Source organism: Sciurus carolinensis, chromosome 2 (genome assembly GCF_902686445.1).
Source record: "Sciurus carolinensis chromosome 2, mSciCar1.2, whole genome shotgun sequence".
NCBI classification, from domain to species: Eukaryota; Metazoa; Chordata; class Mammalia; order Rodentia; family Sciuridae; genus Sciurus; species Sciurus carolinensis.
In genome coordinates, this window is record NC_062214.1 from 86,814,683 (window position 1) to 86,835,772 (window position 21,090).

A 21,090-nucleotide genomic window follows, 5' to 3' on the forward strand; every position below is an offset into this window, starting at 1 on the left:
AATCACTGGGTGTGCGCCTCTCCCGCCCACCTGTGCCTGCTCTGCAGAGTCTTCCTGCAGCTGAGCAGGCTGAGGCCTGAAGGGCAGGGGCTGAGGCGCAGCAAGCAGGAGGTGAGGCTGGACCACGCCCGTCCCTGCTGACTGCCGTCGTGTCCTTGAGTCCCCTTTCCTTCTCCACTCCTTCCCCAGAGGTATGGTTTTAGGGCACCCCTTATCTTCCAGCAGCCACCTCCCGCCATCACCCCGTCACGGGAGGCAGCAGGGTCCCTGGAGGCCTCAGGAGCCACATCAGCAAAGAGGCCTCCAGGCCTACACCCAGGAGTGACACTGAGGTCTGAGAGGGGCTGCTGGCAAAGACCCCTTTCTCCTTTGGACTGAGCACCCGGGGGGCCCAGTCTGGGGCTCCAGAAAGGACACAGGGGGTGTGGGGCTTACCTGTGCTGGGGAAGCCTGTTACCTGGTAGGAAGGAAGCACAGTGTGTACCAGTAAAGTCCACCCCTGGGCAGGCTGGGCTGAAAACCATCCTTGGGGCATGAACCAGCCAAGCATGGTCCCCAGCAAGGGGATGGGATAGAGAGGCATCTGGAAAGGCTTCCTAGAGGAAGTGCACAGAAGCCAGACCCCCAGGGAGGTCTGCAACTTCCACAGTTTAGAAAGAGCAGCAAAACAAGCGGTGTGTGTGTGTGCGTGTGTGTGTGTGTGTGTGTGTGAGCTAAAGGGCTGCTTGTTTTGTTTGTTGAGGAGACCCTTGGCGAATGAAGAGGCCATGGATCCTCTGTGAGTATCTTCCCCTCCCTGCACGCCCTCTCTGCAGTGCCAGGCCCCCTCTGGAGAGGACCTTACTCAATAGCAGTCCATATGAAGACAGGCAGGGGGACCCCCCAGAGAGTCTCCAAGGAGGCAGTTCATTAGGAGGCTTCCTCTGTTGCCATGGAGATTCAGAGCCCAGGAGCCTGGCTAACAGTCTCTGAATTCACTCAGGCCTCCAGCACAATTAGACAAGATGAATTTTTGAGTCAGAGCATAATGAGACCCGGACATCCGGAAAGCATATGGCAGCCTCCCAGGGGAGGGCGGAGCCTGGGAGGGGCACATGGCTGTCACAGGGTCACCAGGGCACAGTCTCTCCAGGGCAGGAGGTCTGAGAGGCCCTGGGGAGCATTTCCCCTCCTTTAGAATTCTTCCAGGCGGCCTGGCCTCTGAGCAGCTGGGCAAGGCTGGGAGGCTGGGGGGATGGGAGACCAAGCTTGCCATAGCTGTCCCTTCTGCCACAGCGTTGGGAGGCTCCCTTCTGCACCCTCTGATGAACTTGCCAACAAAAGCATGTCACATGGCAAACTATGCTGCACGCACAGAACACGCTCGTCCCGTGCAAATTCATCACGCAACATCCTCTGATGGAACAGCCACAGGGCCAGGCACTGAGGGGGCATGCGCTGAACTCCCTCCCACACGTGGCACAGGCTCTCCTTCTGGCAGGGGAGAAAAGGCATGTGTGGACATGATGATGTCATCCCAGCAGTGACGCGAAAAGGACAGAGTTCAGGGAAGAAGTCAGAGACGTTTCCCTGGACAAGGTGGCATTTTGACTTGGCCTTGCAAGTAGACAGGACTCGGGAGAGACTTCAAGTCAAGAGGGAGCCGAGAAGCACAGGCTGAGTTTGGAGGCAGCAAGCCGACCAGTGTCTGTGAGGCCAGAGAGGGAAGGCCTCTGGGGTCTAGCTGAGTGGCCCGGGGCAGTAGGAAGCCAAAGAACAGGGCGGCCAGCTCCAGGAGCACTGGCCGGCAGCTCCCCACCTACTTCAGGCCCAGCTGGGGCCTGTACCAGGGCGGGGTCGCAGCACGGCCCCTCCCACCAGCTTCCCTGAAGCAGAATCACTCTTCTAGGCCCCGAGGTGCTGGTCAGAACGAATCTTTCCTCAGCCGAGACTCCTGCATGGCTGCCACCCCCACCTCACCACACCGACCAACTTAGCCTGTGGCACCCAGAAGAGAGCACAGCAGGGAGCCGGGAAGGGGCAGAGGAGAGTGAAGTTTGCTCTTGAGTAAAAACCAAATGTAAAGAATGGGGAGAGGACTGACACCCAGGGGCCTTGTAAGTGGCCTGTGGGTTCCAGGACAGAATGGAGTCTGGAGACCAGCAGTCCTTGCTCAGGGGCTGGCCTCCCTGGGGCACTAAGGTCCCTGTGGTTGCTCTGAGGCTGGCCTTTTCAGAAAGCAGACCTCCTATCCAGAGAAACCAGATTGCTGGCCTTGAATTAGCTATTTTCCAGAAGGTGATCAAAGCTCACTCACCACCAGGCAAGGTACAGGAGCAAAGGAGCGAAACCTCTCTCTCTCTCTCTCTCACACACACACACACACACACACACACACACACACACTCAGCAGTTCTAGGAGGGTTCAATGTGGTTAATATCCTGAAACCAGCATTGCTTAGACCAGGAACCTTGCTCTGTTCCCTAGGAACCAGGACACTCCATTGGCCCAGCGGCCCCTCCTCCCCTTCCGGAGCTGCCTGCAGAGCCACAGGTACCCAGTTTCTGGCTGCAGGTACCAGTTCTGGTCTCTCTAGGATCTGACTTTCTGAAGTAGCCAAATCCCTGGAACAAGGAAGATGACCGGTTGTGGGAGGGTTCTGGAACTAGCGCAGGGCCAGCTGGCCAGAACCACCTCCTCCTCCTGGGCTCCCTCCACCTATGCTCCACCTGTTCTCACCTCCACGACTCCCAACTTCCAAAGAATCTCGCAGCCCCTGTCCCCTCTCCAGCCCTCCCTGCTTCCACCCGGCCAGCTCAGGCCTTGCGCCTGGACCACCACAAGGGCCCTGGAACTGCCTCCAGACCTGCCAGGAGTGATGGATCTAACCGTGACAGCCCAGAAGGACACAGGGAGGGAGCCACAGCCTGGACTTCTGCCGGTGCCTTCCCTCTGTCCTGGTTCACCACAGCAACTCGGTGACGCCTGAGTTCCATAGCAACAGAGGGTTTTGTTTGTTAAGTCTTTTCTCTCCCTCTCCCTCTCTTTCTTTCTTTATGATGGGAGGGAAACAAAAATTCAATGTGATTGGCTAAAAGCAACGCTTTTGAAAAGCAAACTGCCAGGTAATTAAGGGCACAGGCTCTGGAGCCCATCGGGGATGTGACAGACCGTGGTGCCATCTTGGTCCACTCGTTGTGTGGCCTTGGGCATGTTACCTAGCCCCTCTGGTTCTCAATTTCCTCATCCTCAAAATGGACACGATGGAGCACACCTCCCTGCTTCCTGGCCTGCAGGAAGGTGCAAGAGGTGCGTGTGGAGCTCTGGGCACAGGAAGCTCCGAGGAAGCCCTGGTGGGTCTAGCTTCAGCATCAGGGTTTTGTTCCCAGTGGGATTTAAATCCCTCAGCATCTCTCCCCTCTATACCCCAAAACCAGGTCAGACTGGAAAAGTTGTGCCCAGCAGCCAGACAAGCAGCAAAGCCTCTTCTCTGTGTCATTTCTCCTTGACCGAGAAGGCTGTGCCTCTTAATTGTTCTTTGGTTTTACTCAATTTGAAACGAGCAGGGCACCAATTCCCTGCAGGAAAAAAATAAATATGCTTCTGCTCAAAATACTAATGAGGCGAGGCTGGCAGGGGAAGGCGGCCCCAGAGGACTTCCGCCCAACCCGCTGGCCCTGCAGCAAGCCGCGGCCCAGTTTGGAGCATCCTCAAGAGGGCAGGCAGCCTGTGAGGATCTGGATTTGCTCCCTGGGTCCAGGTCAGGCCATTGAGCCGGTTCAGGTGGCCCATGGGAGAGGTGGGGGGTCCCTCTGTGGTAATGCCCAGTCAACCAGTCCCATGGATTTGTGGATCCAGTTCTTCTCCCAAGAGCCCCAGGGACACCCTGGCTGTGATGTGACAGCCCTCTCCTCTCACTCCTCTGTCCTCCCCCTGCCCTCAGCTCTCCACCCTGGCACAGATCTCATCAGCTGAACATGGCTGCGGGGCTCCAGGCCTCCAGTCATCCTCCTCCTAGCACTCCTTCCCACAGCTCCTGGAACAGTCACTCAGTCAGTCAGTCAACAAACACCGGTGAGCAGCGGTGTGTGCCAGCCTTGCGGGAGGCAGGACTCAGCTTCCTCCCCAGCCTCTTTCTGACCCCCTCTCCGCACACCACACCACCCCTAGCCGAGGGCCTCCTGGCAGGCAGGCTCCTCCCAGCCTTTCAGTTTGCTGCTCCCTCGGCCAAAGCTCTTCCCAGATTCCACGCCAGCCAGGTCCCCTCATCCCCTCTCAGAACTGCACTGTCCCTCTAGCCTCTGCCCACCCCCTGCGTTTTGTTTTTCTTAATGGCGTTCGTCCCCACCTGCCGGCACAGTCTTTGCGTGTCAGTGTTGGGTGCTGTCCCCCCGCCCTCCGGGGCCTGCTGGGGGAGGGCCCTTCTCTGTTTTGCTCACTGACCTGACAGTGTCCCATCACCTGGAAGAGCCGCAGCACAGGGTGTGCTGGATGATATGTACTATAGAACCAACACCTTGCTCACGGCTCTTCGCTGATGTGACCCATGGTCCCAGCAGCACCCAAGCACAACCAGCCTCGGGCCACCCAGCCCTCTGCAGCCTGGGCCCCGTGCGCTCCAGCCTCAGGATCACCCCAGAAGCACCCTGACCCTCGCCTTCACTGAGCAGCTTCCCCAGCTCCACTCTGTCCCCAAGGCCATCATACAAGATCAAACAACCCCACCCCCTCCCAGGAGCCTGTCCACCTCTGCACGTGCCCAGGGGACAGGGACGCAGCCCTCCCCTCACCCAGTCACCTAATGTCCCAGGCAGAATAACTGCCTGAAAGGCTGGCCCCTCTCGGTGTCCCCTGAGCCAGCACCGTGCCTGGCACGGAGCAGGGTTCAAGGGGTGGTAGCTTGAAATCAAGATCCGGATTGTTCTAGTGAAACCGATCGTTATTCACTTTACCACCTGCAAGTTCCACCTGGGGAAAGTAGCCGCCATGGAATTGAGAACAAAACTCAGGCCCTGGAGAAGCCCCGGTGGCTGAGTGGGACCCCAGTTCCTTACGTGGGGACAACAGGTGATCTGCGCCTGCCCAGGGCTCAGGGAATGGAGCTGCAACTTCACATCTGAAGACCAGGCCCGTCCCACTCAGGAGGAAGTGCCGCCTTGCTGAGACTCCCAGGGGGTGAAACCGGACACCATGTTCCCTTCCTGGGAGGAAATCCTGCCAGCATTCTCAGGGACATGGGACACTAGGCCTTAGCTAAAGGAGGAAGGAGGGAAGGGGCCCCTTTGCCCAACCCCTGAGGCAGGACAGGGCCTGGGTGGAGGATGGACTCCCTCTGTCTCACCCAAGTGCCAGCAGGGGCTGTTGGCTGAGGAGACATTTGCATTTCTACGCCCTCCTCACCACTTGGAGCAAGGCACTTAGCTCACCTGGCTCTCCTAACATTATAAAGAGGCAGACAGAACTGGGTGATCCTTTTGTCTTTTCAAAGTTAGCAATAAAGGCCCTGAGAGGTTAAGCAACTTGCCCATAGGCACACAGCATGTCGGAGGCAGAACCCAGAATAGAAGCCAGGCTGAGATTTCAGGAAGCATGAACTTTTCCCAGGACTGGAGGCAGGAGGGTGAAAGGACATTCTGACCTCTCCAGAAATCCCACCCGCTTCCTTCTGCAAGCACACTTCAAACCCAAAGAAATCCCATCTCCTCTCACTGGCTCTGAGACACACGGGAAGTGGCCTGTTCCCTTTGGCTTCTTCCCTGGAGGATGAGTTCAATAAACAGAGCAGCTTTCTCATCTTCCTGCATAAATATTTCAGGAGACACAAACAAACAGATTTGCTTTTGATCTGTTGCTGGTAACTCAGAAATGGGGCTCCTCTCTGCCAGGCAGGGCACCCCACCTGGCCCTGCAGTGTCCACCAGTGCCCACCAGTGCCCTGGGGCTGCTTGCACAGGCGGGGACTCGGGAGAGAGCTGGGGAGGAGCTCAGCTCCTGCCAGAAGCACTCCCACCTACCCACCCGCCCGCTGCCTGCCTTCCTAGAAGAGGGAGGAATGGCCTGCTCCAGGTCTGCTATTCCTGGGGACGCTTCAGTCACTGCTGCCCAAGACCACAGTCCAGGGACACCAGGTTCCTGCACAGACAGGCGCTGCCTACTGGGCAGAGGCGCAGAGTCTCCAAGAGCAGGCGGGCCAGAGCTCGGGCTGCAAACCTCAGCAACTCGGAGGGCAGCCCCTCCGAGACGCCCCAAACGCCCCTTTTGTTTATTCATTCAAACAGTTACGGCACGTTATTCTTGGATCCAGAACATTCGACAGCTCCCCATTGCCGACAGGATTCCAATTCAGAGACGGTCACTTCCTGTGCTTCCCAATCTAGCCCCACCCCAGCTTCCCAGCCACATGGCTCCCTGCTGAGGTTCCTCCCTCCCCAAATGAGTCCTTCCCTTCTCCCCTCTCGCCCTTCCCAGGATGGCTCATGCACCACCTCCTCCAGGAGGACTTCTTTGACTGCCCTGTGGTCCGTGATCCTCCTTCTCCCTGAGGTCCCTCCTGGCTCTCTGCCACTGCCACGTAGGTACCACTCCTGTGGCACTCTCCTGCACCAGCTCTTACTGTTCCAATGTCTAGAGAGTCAGGCTCTAGGTTCTGTTTCAGCAGCTGTCCAAGGCTTAGGGCCACCTCTGGACCTGGCTGTTCCAAGAAGGGAGCTTTAGGAAATACAGATGCTCCTCAGGACAATCACAAGTTCAAGGCCAGCCTTAGCAACTTAGTGAGAGCCTGTCTCAAAAATAAATAAAAAGGGCTGGGGATGGAGCTCAGTGGTAAAGAAACCCTGGATTCAATTCCCAGAAGAAAGCCAGCCAGCCAACCAGTCTTTGTCCTACCTCCAGAGATTCTCTTCTATTGCATGGGACAAAGAAGCCAGGAGGGACCAACTATATCATTTTCGGGACCCCTTTTTCAAAAAATCACAAAGAATTTCAAAACAGTGATAGTAGAACATTAAATCAAGCTCCACGCAGGTCTCCCACACATGAGCCAACCCCGGAGGCAGGTATTTAAACCCCACCAGGTGATCTGCAGCCAGGGTTGAGAATCACCACCATGGGCAATGGGGAGCCACTGAAGGTTCTATACTTCTGAGCTCCCATGACAGTATCTAAACCTGCCTCACCTTACACTGGATCCCCCTGGGCTGCCTAGAGTCCAAACAAGTATTTATAGAGTGGACGGATATATGAAAGCTGGGAAGCAGCTTCGTTCCATTTATGTTTTTAATTAAGACGTAAAATGCATATAATACACTTATAGTGCACAATCTTATATGTTCAGTCTGATAAATTCCTACACACATAAACATGAATGAAACCACGGCTGGAGTTGCTCTGTGTCCTATCTCAGTTGATACTCCCCCCCGCCCCACTGAAAATGAAATGGAATTTCACCAAGAAGGTCTCCTCCGCTGAGGGAGGCAGAAGCAGCACAGAGACACGGAGGACAGAGCATGTGTATCATGGTTCCGTACCTAGAGCAAATAAATGCATGGCGTGCACGCAAAGCCTGTGACAGGCCAAAAAGCCTCCTTCCATCAGACAGCAGGCTGGCACAGGACCCGAACTCAGGCCCACCACCTGCAAGCCTCAGGAACTCTCCAAGGGCCTGGGAAGTCTGGATGTACCAGTGCCAGAGGACACTGCCCGGAGGTGCTGGCTGCAGGGTGTGGGACGAGAGGAGGGAGGAGGCTGGGCCGCCACAGGGTGCACCCAGCCGCTGACCAGGTGACGTCATCCTAAGACAGCTGGAGAAACCGAGTTCCATCCAGAGGGGGCAAGTGGCCAACCTGAGATCACACAGACCGGGGACGTGAAGGCTGGCATTTAGGAGTTTCTGGAATCCCATGCCAGTGCTCCTGTCTCGGGGCTACAACCAAGCATCCCTAGAAGGAGCCTCCTGGCCCTCTGCCCACCACCCCTCCCCCACCGCCCCACTCAACCCCTGGATCCAACCATTCCAGCAACCCAGGCAGACAGGAAGGCTGGAACCAGGGGATGATCTGGCCGGGCTATCTCCTGGGAGAGGGGCATGTGCAACATTCAGTGCCTGGACCCGGGGAGATGCCTTCAGGAAACCTGGACTGGGGCCTGGGGACCCTCCCCGCCACACTGCACCCTGGCTCTGTGAGTGTCCATCACCTCCTGGCCTCTAGGCTAACGTAGCTGGGGTGTGCCTCCCAAGTGCAAAGAGGATCATGATAGTCCTTGTTAAAACTCCTCTCAGATCCCAGCACCAGCACGGGATGTGCCTGGCATCTCAGAGTTCCCGCAGCCTCCACCCACCTCTCTAGCCCTGTCTCCCCTTCCTGCCCACCCCATCCAGTCCACAGCTCCCAGCTCTGCTCTCACCTAGGATGGCCAAGCAGCCACACTGCTCCTCAGGGCCCTGGTCCGCACAGCCCCTCTACCTGGAACGCCTTTCTGACCGCTCACCTGCCTCTGCCCACTCAGACTTGGAGACTGGGTCGAGGCCTCTTCTCCCAGAAGCCCGCCTGCCTGCCCAGCTCCACCCCTCGGAGCTGCAGACTTCTGTGCCAGCCCTCTGTCACAGCCCTTCGGTGCCATGTCCATCAACCTCCCTTCCCCAGCACTCCTGCAGCCCTGTGTCCTTCTGAGTGTCCCCCACTGGACTGGTGCACCTCTACAGAGAAAGACCACTTTGGTTCAACGCTGCATCCCCAGGTTCGCCCAGGGCCTGCCACACGAGTCTCATTAAAATGCTTTTTGAATGATCTAGGGCCTCAGGGGTGGGGGAAGGCATCCAGGACAGGGCAGCCAGGGTGGAGAGGTCCACAGGAGGCCGGCCTTCTTCTCCATTCCCAGGCCCAGCTGGTAACTAGCTCCCGCACCCCACCCTCCACCTCGCTTCCCTTCCGGAATCTCTCCTGAGTCTGGCTGCTCCAGGGTCTTGCTCCAAGCAGGCCCCTGACAAGACAGTGACAATGTAGGAAGGCATTACCCCTGGGTGGGGGGAGGGTTATATGGTAACAGCACCCAAAAGGCACAAAAGGAATTCTCTAGCAGGTTCTGGCAGCTTGGGAGGGTTTTCTGAAAAAAAACCAACCTCACAGCACCATCTGCCACCAGCCCTGCCCCTCCCCAGGCCCACGGGTCACTCAGCTTCTGCATGTCCAGTCGGCTGTCCAGACAGACAAACCAGGGTCCAGTCCCCCTTCTCCCTCCCATCCCATCCTCCTTGCGGCTCAACTTCCTCATCTGAAAAGTGGGTATGACAGCAGAGTCAGGGGCCATCGTGTGAGATCAGTGGTCCTGAGCCTCCCACTTTTGTAAAGCCAGGGTCTGCACAGCCTGCAGCTCCCACTCCCCTCCTGCTCCCCTTCTCCCAGGCCCCTTTGCGGGGGGGGGGGGGGGGGCTTTGTTTGTGGCTCCTGAGCTCCCTCCCTTCCCACCACCCACTCTCTCTTCCTCCCTCCAAGCCAGAGTTCCAGGGAAACCTTGGCCAGGAGACTACTCAAGCGCACGATAAGAGCTGGCCAGAGACAAGCCTCAGCAACCCAGGCTCTTAACCCAGCCGCCTTCTCATGGTTTCAGAAATAAAAGGAGGGGAAGGCAGCTGCAGCCCAGTGTGCCAGTAGGCTGGCTTCCAGGACGGAGGGCTGGGGCCAGGGGTCACTACAGAGGCCACGGTGGCATCCTGGCGCGTAGGACTGGTGGCTGCCAGACCGCGGTCATCACAGCCTGGCGGCTGAGTGGGAAGCGCTCAGAAACTTCCTCCTGCCTCTGCCTCTGTCAGCACCAGCCCTCAGGGAGGGCACTCCTGGTTGGTCATTGTTACGGCTTGGATGTGAGGTGTCCCCCAAAAGCTCACATGTGAGACAAGGCAGAAGGTTCAGAGGGGAAACGACTGGGTTGTGGGAGTCTTAACCCAATCAGTGGCCTAATCCCCTGAGAGGGAGTAATGAGTGGTGACTGAAGTGGGGGGGTGTGGCTGGAGGAGGGGAATTGGGGCGTGGCTTTGGGTACATATTTCCTGTCTGGCTAGTGGAGTCTCTCTGCTTCCTGATCACAGCGACGTGAGCTGCTTCCCTCTGTCACCCTCTCCTGCCATGATGTTCAGCCTCACCTTGAGCCCCGAGGAATGGAGCCAGCCTTCTGTGAACTAAGATCCCTCAAATAAACTTCTCTACAATTGTTCTGGTCAGATATTTTAGTCACAGCAGCGAAAGAGCTGACTAAAACACTCAGAGCGCCCTCTTATCTCGGCTAAGTTTTCAAAATCTCCTTTCTGGATCTCTCCTCCACTCTCCACTTTCCAATCAGTCCTTGGCCTGCTGACATCAGGCAACTACCAGAAGCCTAGAAAAACTCACTGAACCAAAGCCCGTTCAACTGGAGCCCATTGCTAATAGGGGAGAAGGGAGCCCTGGTCCCCACTGAACCTCACCTTCCTGTACTGTCCCCGGCAAAGTTTCTGGGTTTCCATTTTCTCCTCTGCAAGATGGGGGAGTCCACTATACATCTTTAGAGACCCTTTGGTTCCAGCAGTCCATGGATCAATTAAAGTAAGGATTTATTTCAAGCATCTGGCGGGTATTTGAGGTTTGCTCCAAATCCTGGCAAATCTTGGATGTCTAAGCTGGTACCTCAAGGTCTGTATCATGCCCTGTGATGAGCACTGTGGAGGGGATTGAAGAAGAATCAGACAATTCCCAACCTCAGCAAGCTCACGATTAAGTTAGGGTGCCACAGATCACGCTCAGGAGTTAATCAGCCCACAACTCAACAAACAAGGTCGCTACCTGCTGTCCGGAGCGCTGGCACCGGGCCTCGCAGGAGCTCCCAGGACTGGAAAAACCATATGGACCCCGATCCTGAAAGGGCCAGCTTAGCAGGACAAATCAGGCCCCGACATCCAAAGCAAAGTAAGTTTGTGCCCAGACGTGAGGACTGTCAGGAAAACAGACTCACAGCCTTCAGAAGACAGATTTGTGGTAATGAACCGTTATCAGATGGTCCCTCAGGTATGCAGAAACTCCCTTCCCCAGAATTCCAAAATTCTCAGAATCCCAAATTTCCCCGTGCCTTCCTGCAAACTGATCTTTCACCAGGAGGTCAGCCGGGTGGCAAAAACGGCATTTTCTTCCTGAGTTTAAAAACAAAAAATGCAGGAGTTAAATCCCTGTTTTCTTCTGCTATCACCTTCCTTTCCACATCCTGGAAATTCCACCAGCTTCTGGAACATACAGCTGTTAGTTCAGAAATCAAATGAAAGGTGTTTAAGCGCTACGCGTGCCTTAAGCTACTAGAAGATATTCCTTTCCATAAACCTGGGGGAAAAGCACGTCTGAGCCCCGAGGCCTCAAGATGTGCTGGCAACAAAAGTCAAGGTCAAGTGACAACTGGGCTGCAGACCCCAGCTCTGTGCCTGGGACCCATCTTCCCGCCCACCACAGCAAGCTGATACACATCCAGGTTTCAATGCTTTATTTGGCTACTTTTCCAAGAAAAGCAGGACACCAAATTTTTACAGGCAGATTATCTGTCCCAAGCATATTAAAACAGCCAAAATAGACAGAACAGGAAGAGAAGAACAGCAACTCTCATCTGTAGCAAGCTAGCTTGACAGAGTAGAAGCAGAAGAGGCTGTTTGGAAGAGATGAACTTTTCCACCCACAGAGTATGAATCAATTCGATTAAAGTCAGGACTACGGCAGGGGAGAAGTGGGCTAGCTATTGGATGGCACTGCCTAAATCTGAAGGCCAGGAAGCACTGGTGGGGGAGACGGGGAAGCAGGGCACACATTGGACGTTACAATACATTCTGCCCTTCCAGGACATCCATCTATCAAGTGCCTTACTTTGCATATTACTGACATACTATAGTGCCTAGTGAGATTGAGCCCTGCAAGAAAACAGGCTCAGAGACGTTCAGCAACTAGCCCAAGGTCACACAGTAAAGAGTACAGACAAGGGTAGAACCTTGGTCTTCTACCTCCATGTCCCCTGCTCTGGCCATGACAGAGCACTAAGACGCAGGGCCTGGGAGGCAGGTCTAGCCTCTGACCAACTACGAGACTGGTAAGTTAGTCACCTCCCTCCCTTCTCCCAGCCTGTCCCTGCAACTGTGGAAAGGGGATTGATAAAAGCATAGACCTCACAGGTTCTCCTGAAGATTAATAAGTTAATAATAGGAAACACTTTTTTTCAAGTATTGGGGGTTGAATCCAAGGCCCCACGTTATCTAGGCAATCTCTCTACCCAGCCCAGAAAACACTTTTGATGTGCATGACATAAACTGAGTGGTCTTAAAGGGCTAGTTGCTTCTGCTGTTGCCATTATGACTTCTTTTCCCCCTTGGTGTTGGGGATTGATACTGGGGTACATGCTAGGCCAGCACTGAGTTGCACCCCTAGCCTTCCAGGGTGGTTAGCATGGTCTGCCTGTTCCTTGACAGCAGGGAGCCAGCGCCTGGTAAGGACTGGGCACTGCCTACTGCGACATTTGTATTTAACGAGCTCATCACAATGAAGATTAAGAGTCGTTCTCACATTTCTGGAGTGTGAAGTGCAATGGACAGATGCACTGGCCTGGACCCCAGAGACCTCTGGAGTTAGCCAGTAAGTTTAAAACCACGGCATGAATACTGCATAAAACATCCACCTTCTCTGAAGCTGCAGGGCAGAAGCAAATGCAGACTGGTGGCCTTTTAACATCACACACACACACACACACACACACTGTAGTTTCACTGTAAAGACCAAGGCCTAGTTGAGATAAGAAGAAAGATTCAGAGAACAAAAATGGTCATAACCGAAACCACTAAAAATATAAGGTAGAAATTTTCCTGCCAGAGCAGAGTTTCCTTTTGGAAAAATTAACAACTTCTCCCTGCTGCCTGAGAGCCAGGAGAGCCCCGGTCCTCCCTGTCCAGTCCGGGAGGTTCAGGAAGGTGGAGAGCTGGGCAATCATGTCTGGCACATGCACCACCCCTTGCCTGCTTTTTAAGGAGCAGCGCAGGCCCCAGCCACCAAGCAGCAGGGAGCGGGATGGAAAGGCTGTTGGAGTGAGGAGGTCCACTTCTGGACCAGCCTCCCTTCTGCCTTACTGGGTGACCTTGTGCAGGTTCCTCAGCCTCTCTGTGCCTGTCTCCTCACTGGTAAAGTGGAGATGATAGCAGTCACCTACGCGATGATGCCACCTGAGGGTCAAGTGAGCTCGTTCGCGTGCTGCGCACCCTCTACTGTCTGACGTGCAGGGAGCCACTGCGGAGAGGGGATTCTGACTCCAGAGGTGCGCCCATCCCGTGGCTCTACCTCTTACCTCCCCCGTGCCCCTCCTTTCACCTGCTGCCTCCTCCTCCTCCTTCATGACTCAGCTTAAAAGCCACTCCTGGGTGCCCCGACTAGGTCAGCCCACCCCGCCTTCCTGCGCCCTTGGAGGCTGGTCCAGACCAGGCCCCTCTGAACTATTCATTTCAGAACCCCTGACACTCATTAATCCTGTCTTCTTGCTGTATTAACAGCTCACGCTGCCTGCAGGCGTGTGGTAAATGCCTCACATGGACCAGCTCCCGGAGCCTTAATAAGAATCCTTTTAAGTGCTCCCAGTACCAATCCCCAACTAATAGAATGGAAAATAGATGTTCAGAGAGGTTAGGCAACTTGCCCAGGAACACAGAGCAAGTAAATGATAACAAGCCATCTGTCTGACTTCAAAGCCTGCATGCTTAACCATGGCACCCTTTGATCACCAGGGGTCATTGCAGACAGCAGGCTACTTCTGGGTCTCTGTGACACCCTGTTTTGTGGAGGCAGGAGGGGAGCCCGTGCTGGCCGCCCTGCCTGAATGACAGCCCAATGTTAGGCACCAGACACGCCGGGCAGGAGGCCTTCTCCCCCAGCGCCATTCCTCCACTCACTGTGTGGTCCCCAGCTCCCGCCAAGGGACAGGCAAGTCTGAGCAGGACACATCCATGGTTGTCACCCCCTAGACCACCAGTACACGACAAGCACATACTCAGTGACAGGGCCACAGACACCACAGACAGGAGGCCACTGCCTGGGGCGGAAAGGCAGAGCGGGACGTGCAGCAGGCCGCCAGGCCGGGTTAGAGGAACGCGTGCTCAGGAGTCAGCCCCGTGCAGATCCTCGCTCCCACCCACCCAACCTGACCTGGGCCCTCCTCCTCCTCTCGCTAAGCCTCACCTTCCCACCCGGGAAAATGGGGTGGGCAATAGAATCTGTCTCTTGGTTGTGCAGAGTAAATGTGGTCACATGTGCCCAATGCCTGTTTCCTAACTGTCACTACTGTGGGGCTGAAGATCGGACTCCCTGGGATGGGGGCCTGGATGATGGAATTGAAAGGTTCGGGCTCCAAGTCAGAAGCTCTGGGGTGCATCCCGCCTTTGACCCACGTCAGCTCTGGAACTAGGGTGCGGTCATCTCTACCCCAGAGGAGGCTGTTTATTCATCGGCAGAGAGGGGACTGTCCCCCTTGAGAAGCACTGAAAGATCTGGCGCACTCAGCCAGGTACTCCGAAAACTGAGGGCCTGAGCAAACCAGGGAGCCTCCCAGGGCTTCCTTAATTAATTGGAAGGGGGTGCCAGCCAGAAACCAATTACAAAGTCCCTCCAGGGGCCTCTGCAGGGGCAGGGGGAAGGGTGAGGAAGGGCCGGTGGCAGCTCCTCCCCCTCCTCCCCACCCCTCCGCCTCCCTCCTGCCTTCTTAGCAGCTGGTCCCACACTTCAGGCCCACAAAGGAAAGGCTCATTCTAAACAGCTTCTTTTCATGTGGAAGCCACTGGATTTGCATCTGTCCTTCCCTGGCAGGGCCTGCCTCGTGACAGCTGCTCCAAGCTTCCCAAGCTGCAGGCTGCTCAGGGCCCTTGGGCCTGAGCCCACAGGGTCCACAGGCAAGGGAGGGGAACTCGGCCGGGCTGCTGGGAGCGGGAAGAAGGCGGGCTGGCACACAGGGACTCTGCACATTCTCTCATCTCCTGGACACCAGACAAGTCCTGTGGCCAGGCATATCCAAACCGGACTCTGGGCTGCCCTGGTGCCAGGAGCTGAGACTTCGCCGCCGGTGCTGGCTGGGGTGGCGTCTGCTCAGCTAGCCAGCCCCGAAGCAGTGGAAAACTCCGCACCCAGCCGCCAGGCCCAGTGCTGCCAGCCATTGGTCCCGCCAGCACGCACACTCCCAACTGGCCGGGTTCAAGCCTGAGAGCTAGACGCCTCCGAGAGCTAGCATAGGCGCCCAGGGACCACGTCTCAGGCAAGGGAGACACAGGGCCTCTGGGCAATGTCAGGAACAAAGTAACTGACAGCTTTTCAGGACGGTGGGTTTCATGGCAAAGAGGGACAGACAGGAAGGAAGAAAGGAGCCTGCACTGACCCAGCATGACAGCACCCAGGGACGCAGACCACTGCTGGCGCGGATTCACAGGACCTTGAGATTCCTGGTCAGGACTCTGGCCCCTCCCCAGCCATCTCTTTCTCCTTTAAGGTTCCAGATGGCAGAGTTTGTGGTTTATGAGTTCTTGTTCCCAGTGCCCAACACAGGACCTGGCCCCGCAGAGGTGTTCCAAGAGGGCTCGCTGAATGGATGCAGGATGGTCAGTCACACATTTTCCAGCACCAGAATACCAGACCTTGAGGGAAGAACTGAGAGGCAGAAGGAAGCATGGGAGCGTGTGAGCTGAGATGGTGAAGCCCCTCCACCCCCAGGGAGCTGAGTCTGTGCTGCCACCCCTGTGCCACCAAACTAAGGCTCTGTGACCTGCTGGCTCTTCACCTCCTTTCCCAGTAAGAACCAGACAGAAACGAGGACTGGGAAGTGGAGTGGGGGGGCCCGGCCTCTCCCACATAGACTAGAATGTGGGCCAGGGAATTAGAGGCAGGGGCCTTGCGATCCCCCTTCACCCTCCGGAGGCCGGGTGTCACAAGGGCACCCTTGCCACGTTGCCCCCTCCCTGCCACTTCTCCAGGGAAGAAGCTGACAGGAGAGGGAACTCCAGATCAGCAGCCTGGCAGAGGGGACCCCAGGGTAACTGGAGTGGAGCCAACACCTGTGCCTGCTCAGGCCTCCCGAGGTCCCCTTCATGGGACAGCCACCCCCCAGGGTGCAGGATCCAGTTCTGGCCCCTCCAGCCTCAAACTTCCTGGATGACTGTAGGTAACTCACAGCGTCGCCTCCCAGGATCTCAGTTCCCGCATTTTCCAGGAAGAGGGCTGGACGATTTGACTTCCCCAACATTCATTCTCCTGTGGGTGATTCTACAGGTGCCTGGGAGCACATGACCTTTGCTAAACTCAGGCTGAACAGGGCAGCACCATCCTTGGCCCGTTTACTTTCAGCGGGAGCCAGGCAGGAGGGAGAAGGGCTGGGTGCGGCTGGCCAGGCTGTTTGTGGACCTGGCATCAGCTGCTTGGTGGAGAGGAGGCTGCTGGTGTCTGAGGTCTTCTCTGTGCCCACGTGCCTTCCGCCGTCCGTCAGGGCACTTTGCCCCTGGACTGGCACTTGGCTCGCTCACATCTAACCTCACACGGCGCACCTGAGAAGAGGGGCTCCCGTTCACTGAAGCACCTTCCTTACCTAGAGGCCCCACCTCTGGTCACATCACAGTCAACAGCCAGGAAGCCACTCCAAAGGAACTCTGAGCGGCAAAAGAGGGTGCAAAGTCCCCCATCCCAGTTCCCGGGCTTGTCTCACAGCCTGTTAACCTGTGCTTACACACGCGTCTAGGGCATGTTGGTCTCTGCTTTTCCAGTTGATGACAGTTTAAAAACATATTTGACATAAGTTGAGGAGCAACGATAGTCTGGCACGTGACTGAGATGGAATAAACAGAAAATTATAAAAGAGGCAGGCAGAAGCAAAATCATCAGGAGCCTCTTGTCACTGGAAACAGCCTTCATTCCCTCATCCCCGACTTGCCCAGGGAAGCACCATGGGCCACAATGGAGAGGACGAGGACGTATATCCTTGACCTCCTGCGCATGGGTGTTTGTGGTCTGGGAAGCTGAATCTGGTTCTTCCCTCTGCTCTTCCTTCTTTTTTGCTTCCATTCTTCTTCTCATTCCATAAGTAGCTGACTAAATCCAGACAATTAAGGAGTTTAAAACATCCTAACCAGGAAAAAATGCCATCAGGCTCGAAGGTCACAGTCCAGAGACTTGCATGGCTGCATTCCTCACGCTAGTCAAGGAGGAGTCCCTCCAGGCTTTCGGTGTCTCTCACAGGCTAAGTGTGTCTAGAAGAGAGTGGTGCTGCTGAAGATCTAACCACTTCTCCTATGTTGTCGTCTTCTCTGCTTTCCAGGCCTCTCAGAGCTCTTAGCTGCTGCAATTTGCACTGAGGCATGACACAAAGGAGCAGGGGGACCCTTCACAGCCTACCTAACACTCCACACTCCTTTTAGGGTTCTCCTCCATACCTGCAGGGAGATCAGATCACCTCAGACAACAACCAACCCTGATCTCCATAGGAGCTGACTTCACCAGAGCCAAACCCATTCCAAAACTCAGCACAGGGGCCTAGAGGTCACCAGAACCAATCCCTGCATCTATAGATGGAAAAACAAAGGCCCAAGGGCAGAAGTGACTGATCCAAGGATCTGTAGGTGGCAGATTCAAGACTAGAGGCTGGGCCTTCCAACTCGTGGGCTGGTTGGCTCTGCTAGCCCGAGGGGGAGGGGTTCTTCCAGCAGGGTTGGCCAGCAGCAGGCAGGTCCCCAGGCCCTCACCTGCATGCTCCTGCGCTCTGTGCCCCCCAGGAACACTGCTGCTCTGTGAAGGACCGGGAGAAGACAGGGTTAATCAGTGGTGGGGATTTTCTTTAATCCGCTGAGCAGGCTTAAGCTCAGGCCACACTGGCTAGAGCAGAGGTGAGAGACATGGAAGGTTTGTTGGGGGCTGGGCATAGGGGTGGTGAGGGAATAATCCCTGGAGGCAAAGAAGCCAGGTCTGCCAGTTCATTTATCAGCCAACCGACTCCACCTTCATGAACCCTGTCCCATTCCTGCCTAGGGTCCAGGCCTCCAAGCAGCGCCCCTTACTATGAAAATCCCCCAATCCCAGGGTGCTCAGCAGTGCAAAGCAATGAGAAGATCACTGGCCACAGACTGAGCCAGACCTGAGGGCAAACCCTACTTGCTGGGTGACCTTAGGCAAGTCACTTCACCTCCCTGAGCTTCAGTTTCTTCCTCAGCTAAATGGAGCTGAACACACCTTTGTTGCAAGCCTTCTGGAAAGGAAGGCTGTGTGAAATCAAGTACATAAAGAGACATAAGAGGTGCCAAACCAATTCTCAGGATTGTTATTATAATTCCCACATCCTTTATTTCTCCATTCAGGCCGGTTCTTTACTCTTTTCTGCCCTAACTTCCTAGCATCTTTGGTATTAACAACCTTGATGACAAGAATCTAGTCCAGCTGAACATTTGTATCATTTCAAAACACTAAGCATCCTATCCCCTGTGGGTTCCAACTGTGCCAGCAGAAGCAGCCAAAGTTGAAGTAGCCCCTTGGCCTTCAAGTGTATCTTCCCACATGCTCCCAAGTCCCAGAACCATGGAAAATGGCAAAATCTGGAATTGAGCCCAAGCACCCTGAGAAGTGTACTGTCCCATGACAGATCTCAAGAGGACTGGGGTAACCCCTGGCTTATAAGAAGGAGCAGAACTACCCCTCCTCATTTCCTGCACCCCTAGCCTGCAATCTGGCCCCACTGCTCTGGCCCCACTGCTCTGGCCACAAGCAGGCTGCCTGCCCTGCTTTACTCTTGGACTCCCCAGTTGTGAAAGCCAGTTAAGCAGCTGGAAAAGATGGAGTCTGGCCTTGGTGGTGCATGGATCACCAAATCCAAGGCCAAGCCCAAGGCCAAAGCCAAACTGTGAGCTCTGTGCTCTGACAGAACCTTTTGAAAAGTGGATTCACACCCTGATCTCACTGGTTCTCCAACTGCCTGTCACAAACCAAGGCTCATCATTCTCACACTACACAGGAGGAAACTGAGGCCCAAAGTGGAACCCCTGCAAGGTCACCCAAGGGATCTGGGGTAGAGTTGAACTCAGGTCTCCCCTGGTGGCTTAACCCTGGGCACTTCTCACCGCCCCAGTTGCTTTATCCTCCCTACAACAGGAAGCCCCCAAAGTTCTCCAATAAACCTGGGTCCTATGCAAGTCCTGAGAATCCTCCTCCAACATAGGGGTTGCCAGGATGCCCACTTTCCCCTTCCCTGACACATCCCCTCCCTGTATCTTCCAGCTGGCCACAGCTGGAGCTTCTCAACCACTGGTAGTTACTCCCGGGACAGGGCAGCACCTTCCTCAGAGGATGGTCTGGCATGTGCTCCTGGGATGGAACAGAGACTGGCACGTGGGGTGGGGCGCCCGCTCGGGGCGGCAAGCCCATTCCCACACCACTTTTCACCCCAGTCTCTGCCAGCGACGCTCCCGGCGGCGGCGGGCTCCACTGAGGGACATCACGGCGCTGGCAGCCCAACAGCTCTCCAGGGGTTAAAAATGCAGCATCCTAAACAAGGGTTAAAAATGCAGTCCCGGGGCTGGGCCGGGAGCTGAGGGATGTTGTCCAAATCACAAGGGCTGCCAAAGCGGCATCCTCCCCCTACCTCCGCAGTCCTTGGGCTGAGCGACTCAGGCGACTACTGGGGGAGCAAGTGAGGCGCGCGCTGCACCTTCCCGGCCCCGCCGCCCCCTCCCCACGCCCACACCCGCGCCCCGCGCAGCCCTTGCCTGGGGGCTGCACCGCCTGCGGGTCCCGGGCGCGGCAGGCGATCGGCGCTTACCTTTGTGACAGTCATGCAGAAAGTCGGCGGCAGTGCGGGCGCTGGCGCGGCGTGCGGGGGCGGCGGCGCGAAGGGTCCCGCGCTGCCAGGCAGCTCTCGGCGCGCTCCCCGCGCCCCGCCGGCGGTCGGCCGAGCTGGTGGCCGAGCTCCGGGCTGGCAGCGCGCAGGGACCGCTCGTCCGCGCTCAGCTGCCGCTCGTCGCTGATGTCAGCCCCGACTGTGCATTTATAATAGATGAGCCTCCTTCGCCGCAGGAAGGCGAGGCAGGAAGAAAGGCGGCGAGGGAGAGGGCCCGGGTTGGGGGCGGGGAGGAAGAGGGGCCGGGAACTCGCTACAAAGGAGGAGGCGGAGGGAGAGGCGGAGGAAGCGCAGCCCGCTGCCGCCGGCCCCGCGCCTCAGGGTTCGGTCGCCCGCCGCCGGGCACTGGTGATCCCGGGGCAGGCGCCCAGGCCCGCCGCTTAACCCCTTAGGGCCCGCCGCACAGCGCGGCTGGCGAGGGTGACTCCTGGCACCTGCCAGCTAGGGGAGTGGGCGGCGACCCGGCTCTCGGGTGCCCCGTTGGCTCGGGGAGGCTAGTGAAGTCACACGCTGGACGGCCGAGGCGCCGCGCGGGCCGCGAGGACGGTCGGGCTCGCCCCCTGCAGGTTCGAAAAGTCTGCCCGTGGGCCGCAAGCGAGGCTCCGCGGGTGAGGGGCGTGGCGGCCGCCAGCCCGGCCCTGCCAGCACCCCTGCCGCGCGCAGACCCCCAGCGCACACGGTCGCCAGACGGACCGCGTGAGCAGATCTTTGACTCTAATTCCTGCAGCAGTTAGCTCGCTCCAGGGCCATCGTGGTCAGTTTTACGGAGGAGCAAACAGAACCAGTGTGGGAAGTGACTTGGACAGGCGCACATGACAGTGCGGCCCAAGCCGTCTCTCCTGGCGTCCTCTCTTTCCACTTCGTCGCAAGCTCCCTAAGGAACCCTTGCAATAATAACTGAATTTTAGGGAATGGACGGGCCCTGCCCGAGGGGTGTCTACAGTAAGTACTCTGGAGGGTAACGCCGCTCCGGGGCACACACAGGTGAGTGTGTGATGAGCGAATCTTGACCCTGTCACCCGTACCCTGGAGCTGCTGCAGGAATTTCAGGGACAATCACCAATCGGAGGTGACCTTGGGAATCTCCCTTCCGAGTACCTGGGCAGAACTGGTTTGGGCAGATAGTGAGCCGCTGCAAGTGAGGAGGGAAGGAGTGGGCGGCGTGGAGGCAGGGGGTGCCCCATTGCCTTGCCTCGCCTCGCCTCGCCTCGCCA

General features: G+C 56.7%; 1 protein-coding gene across 1 annotated transcript in view; it reads right to left on the minus strand.

Annotated features, from left to right (window-relative positions):
* Positions 1 to 20,487, minus strand: part of Coro2b (coronin 2B) — a 132,896-nt gene extending 112,409 nt beyond the window's left edge. The window contains exon 1 of the mRNA XM_047539912.1: positions 19,799 to 20,487. Coding sequence (XP_047395868.1) covers positions 19,799 to 19,813 — 15 coding nt within the window. The 5' untranslated portion in view covers positions 19,814 to 20,487. The remainder of the gene's footprint in view (positions 1 to 19,798) is intronic.
* Between the last annotated feature and the right edge of the window lie 603 nt (positions 20,488 to 21,090).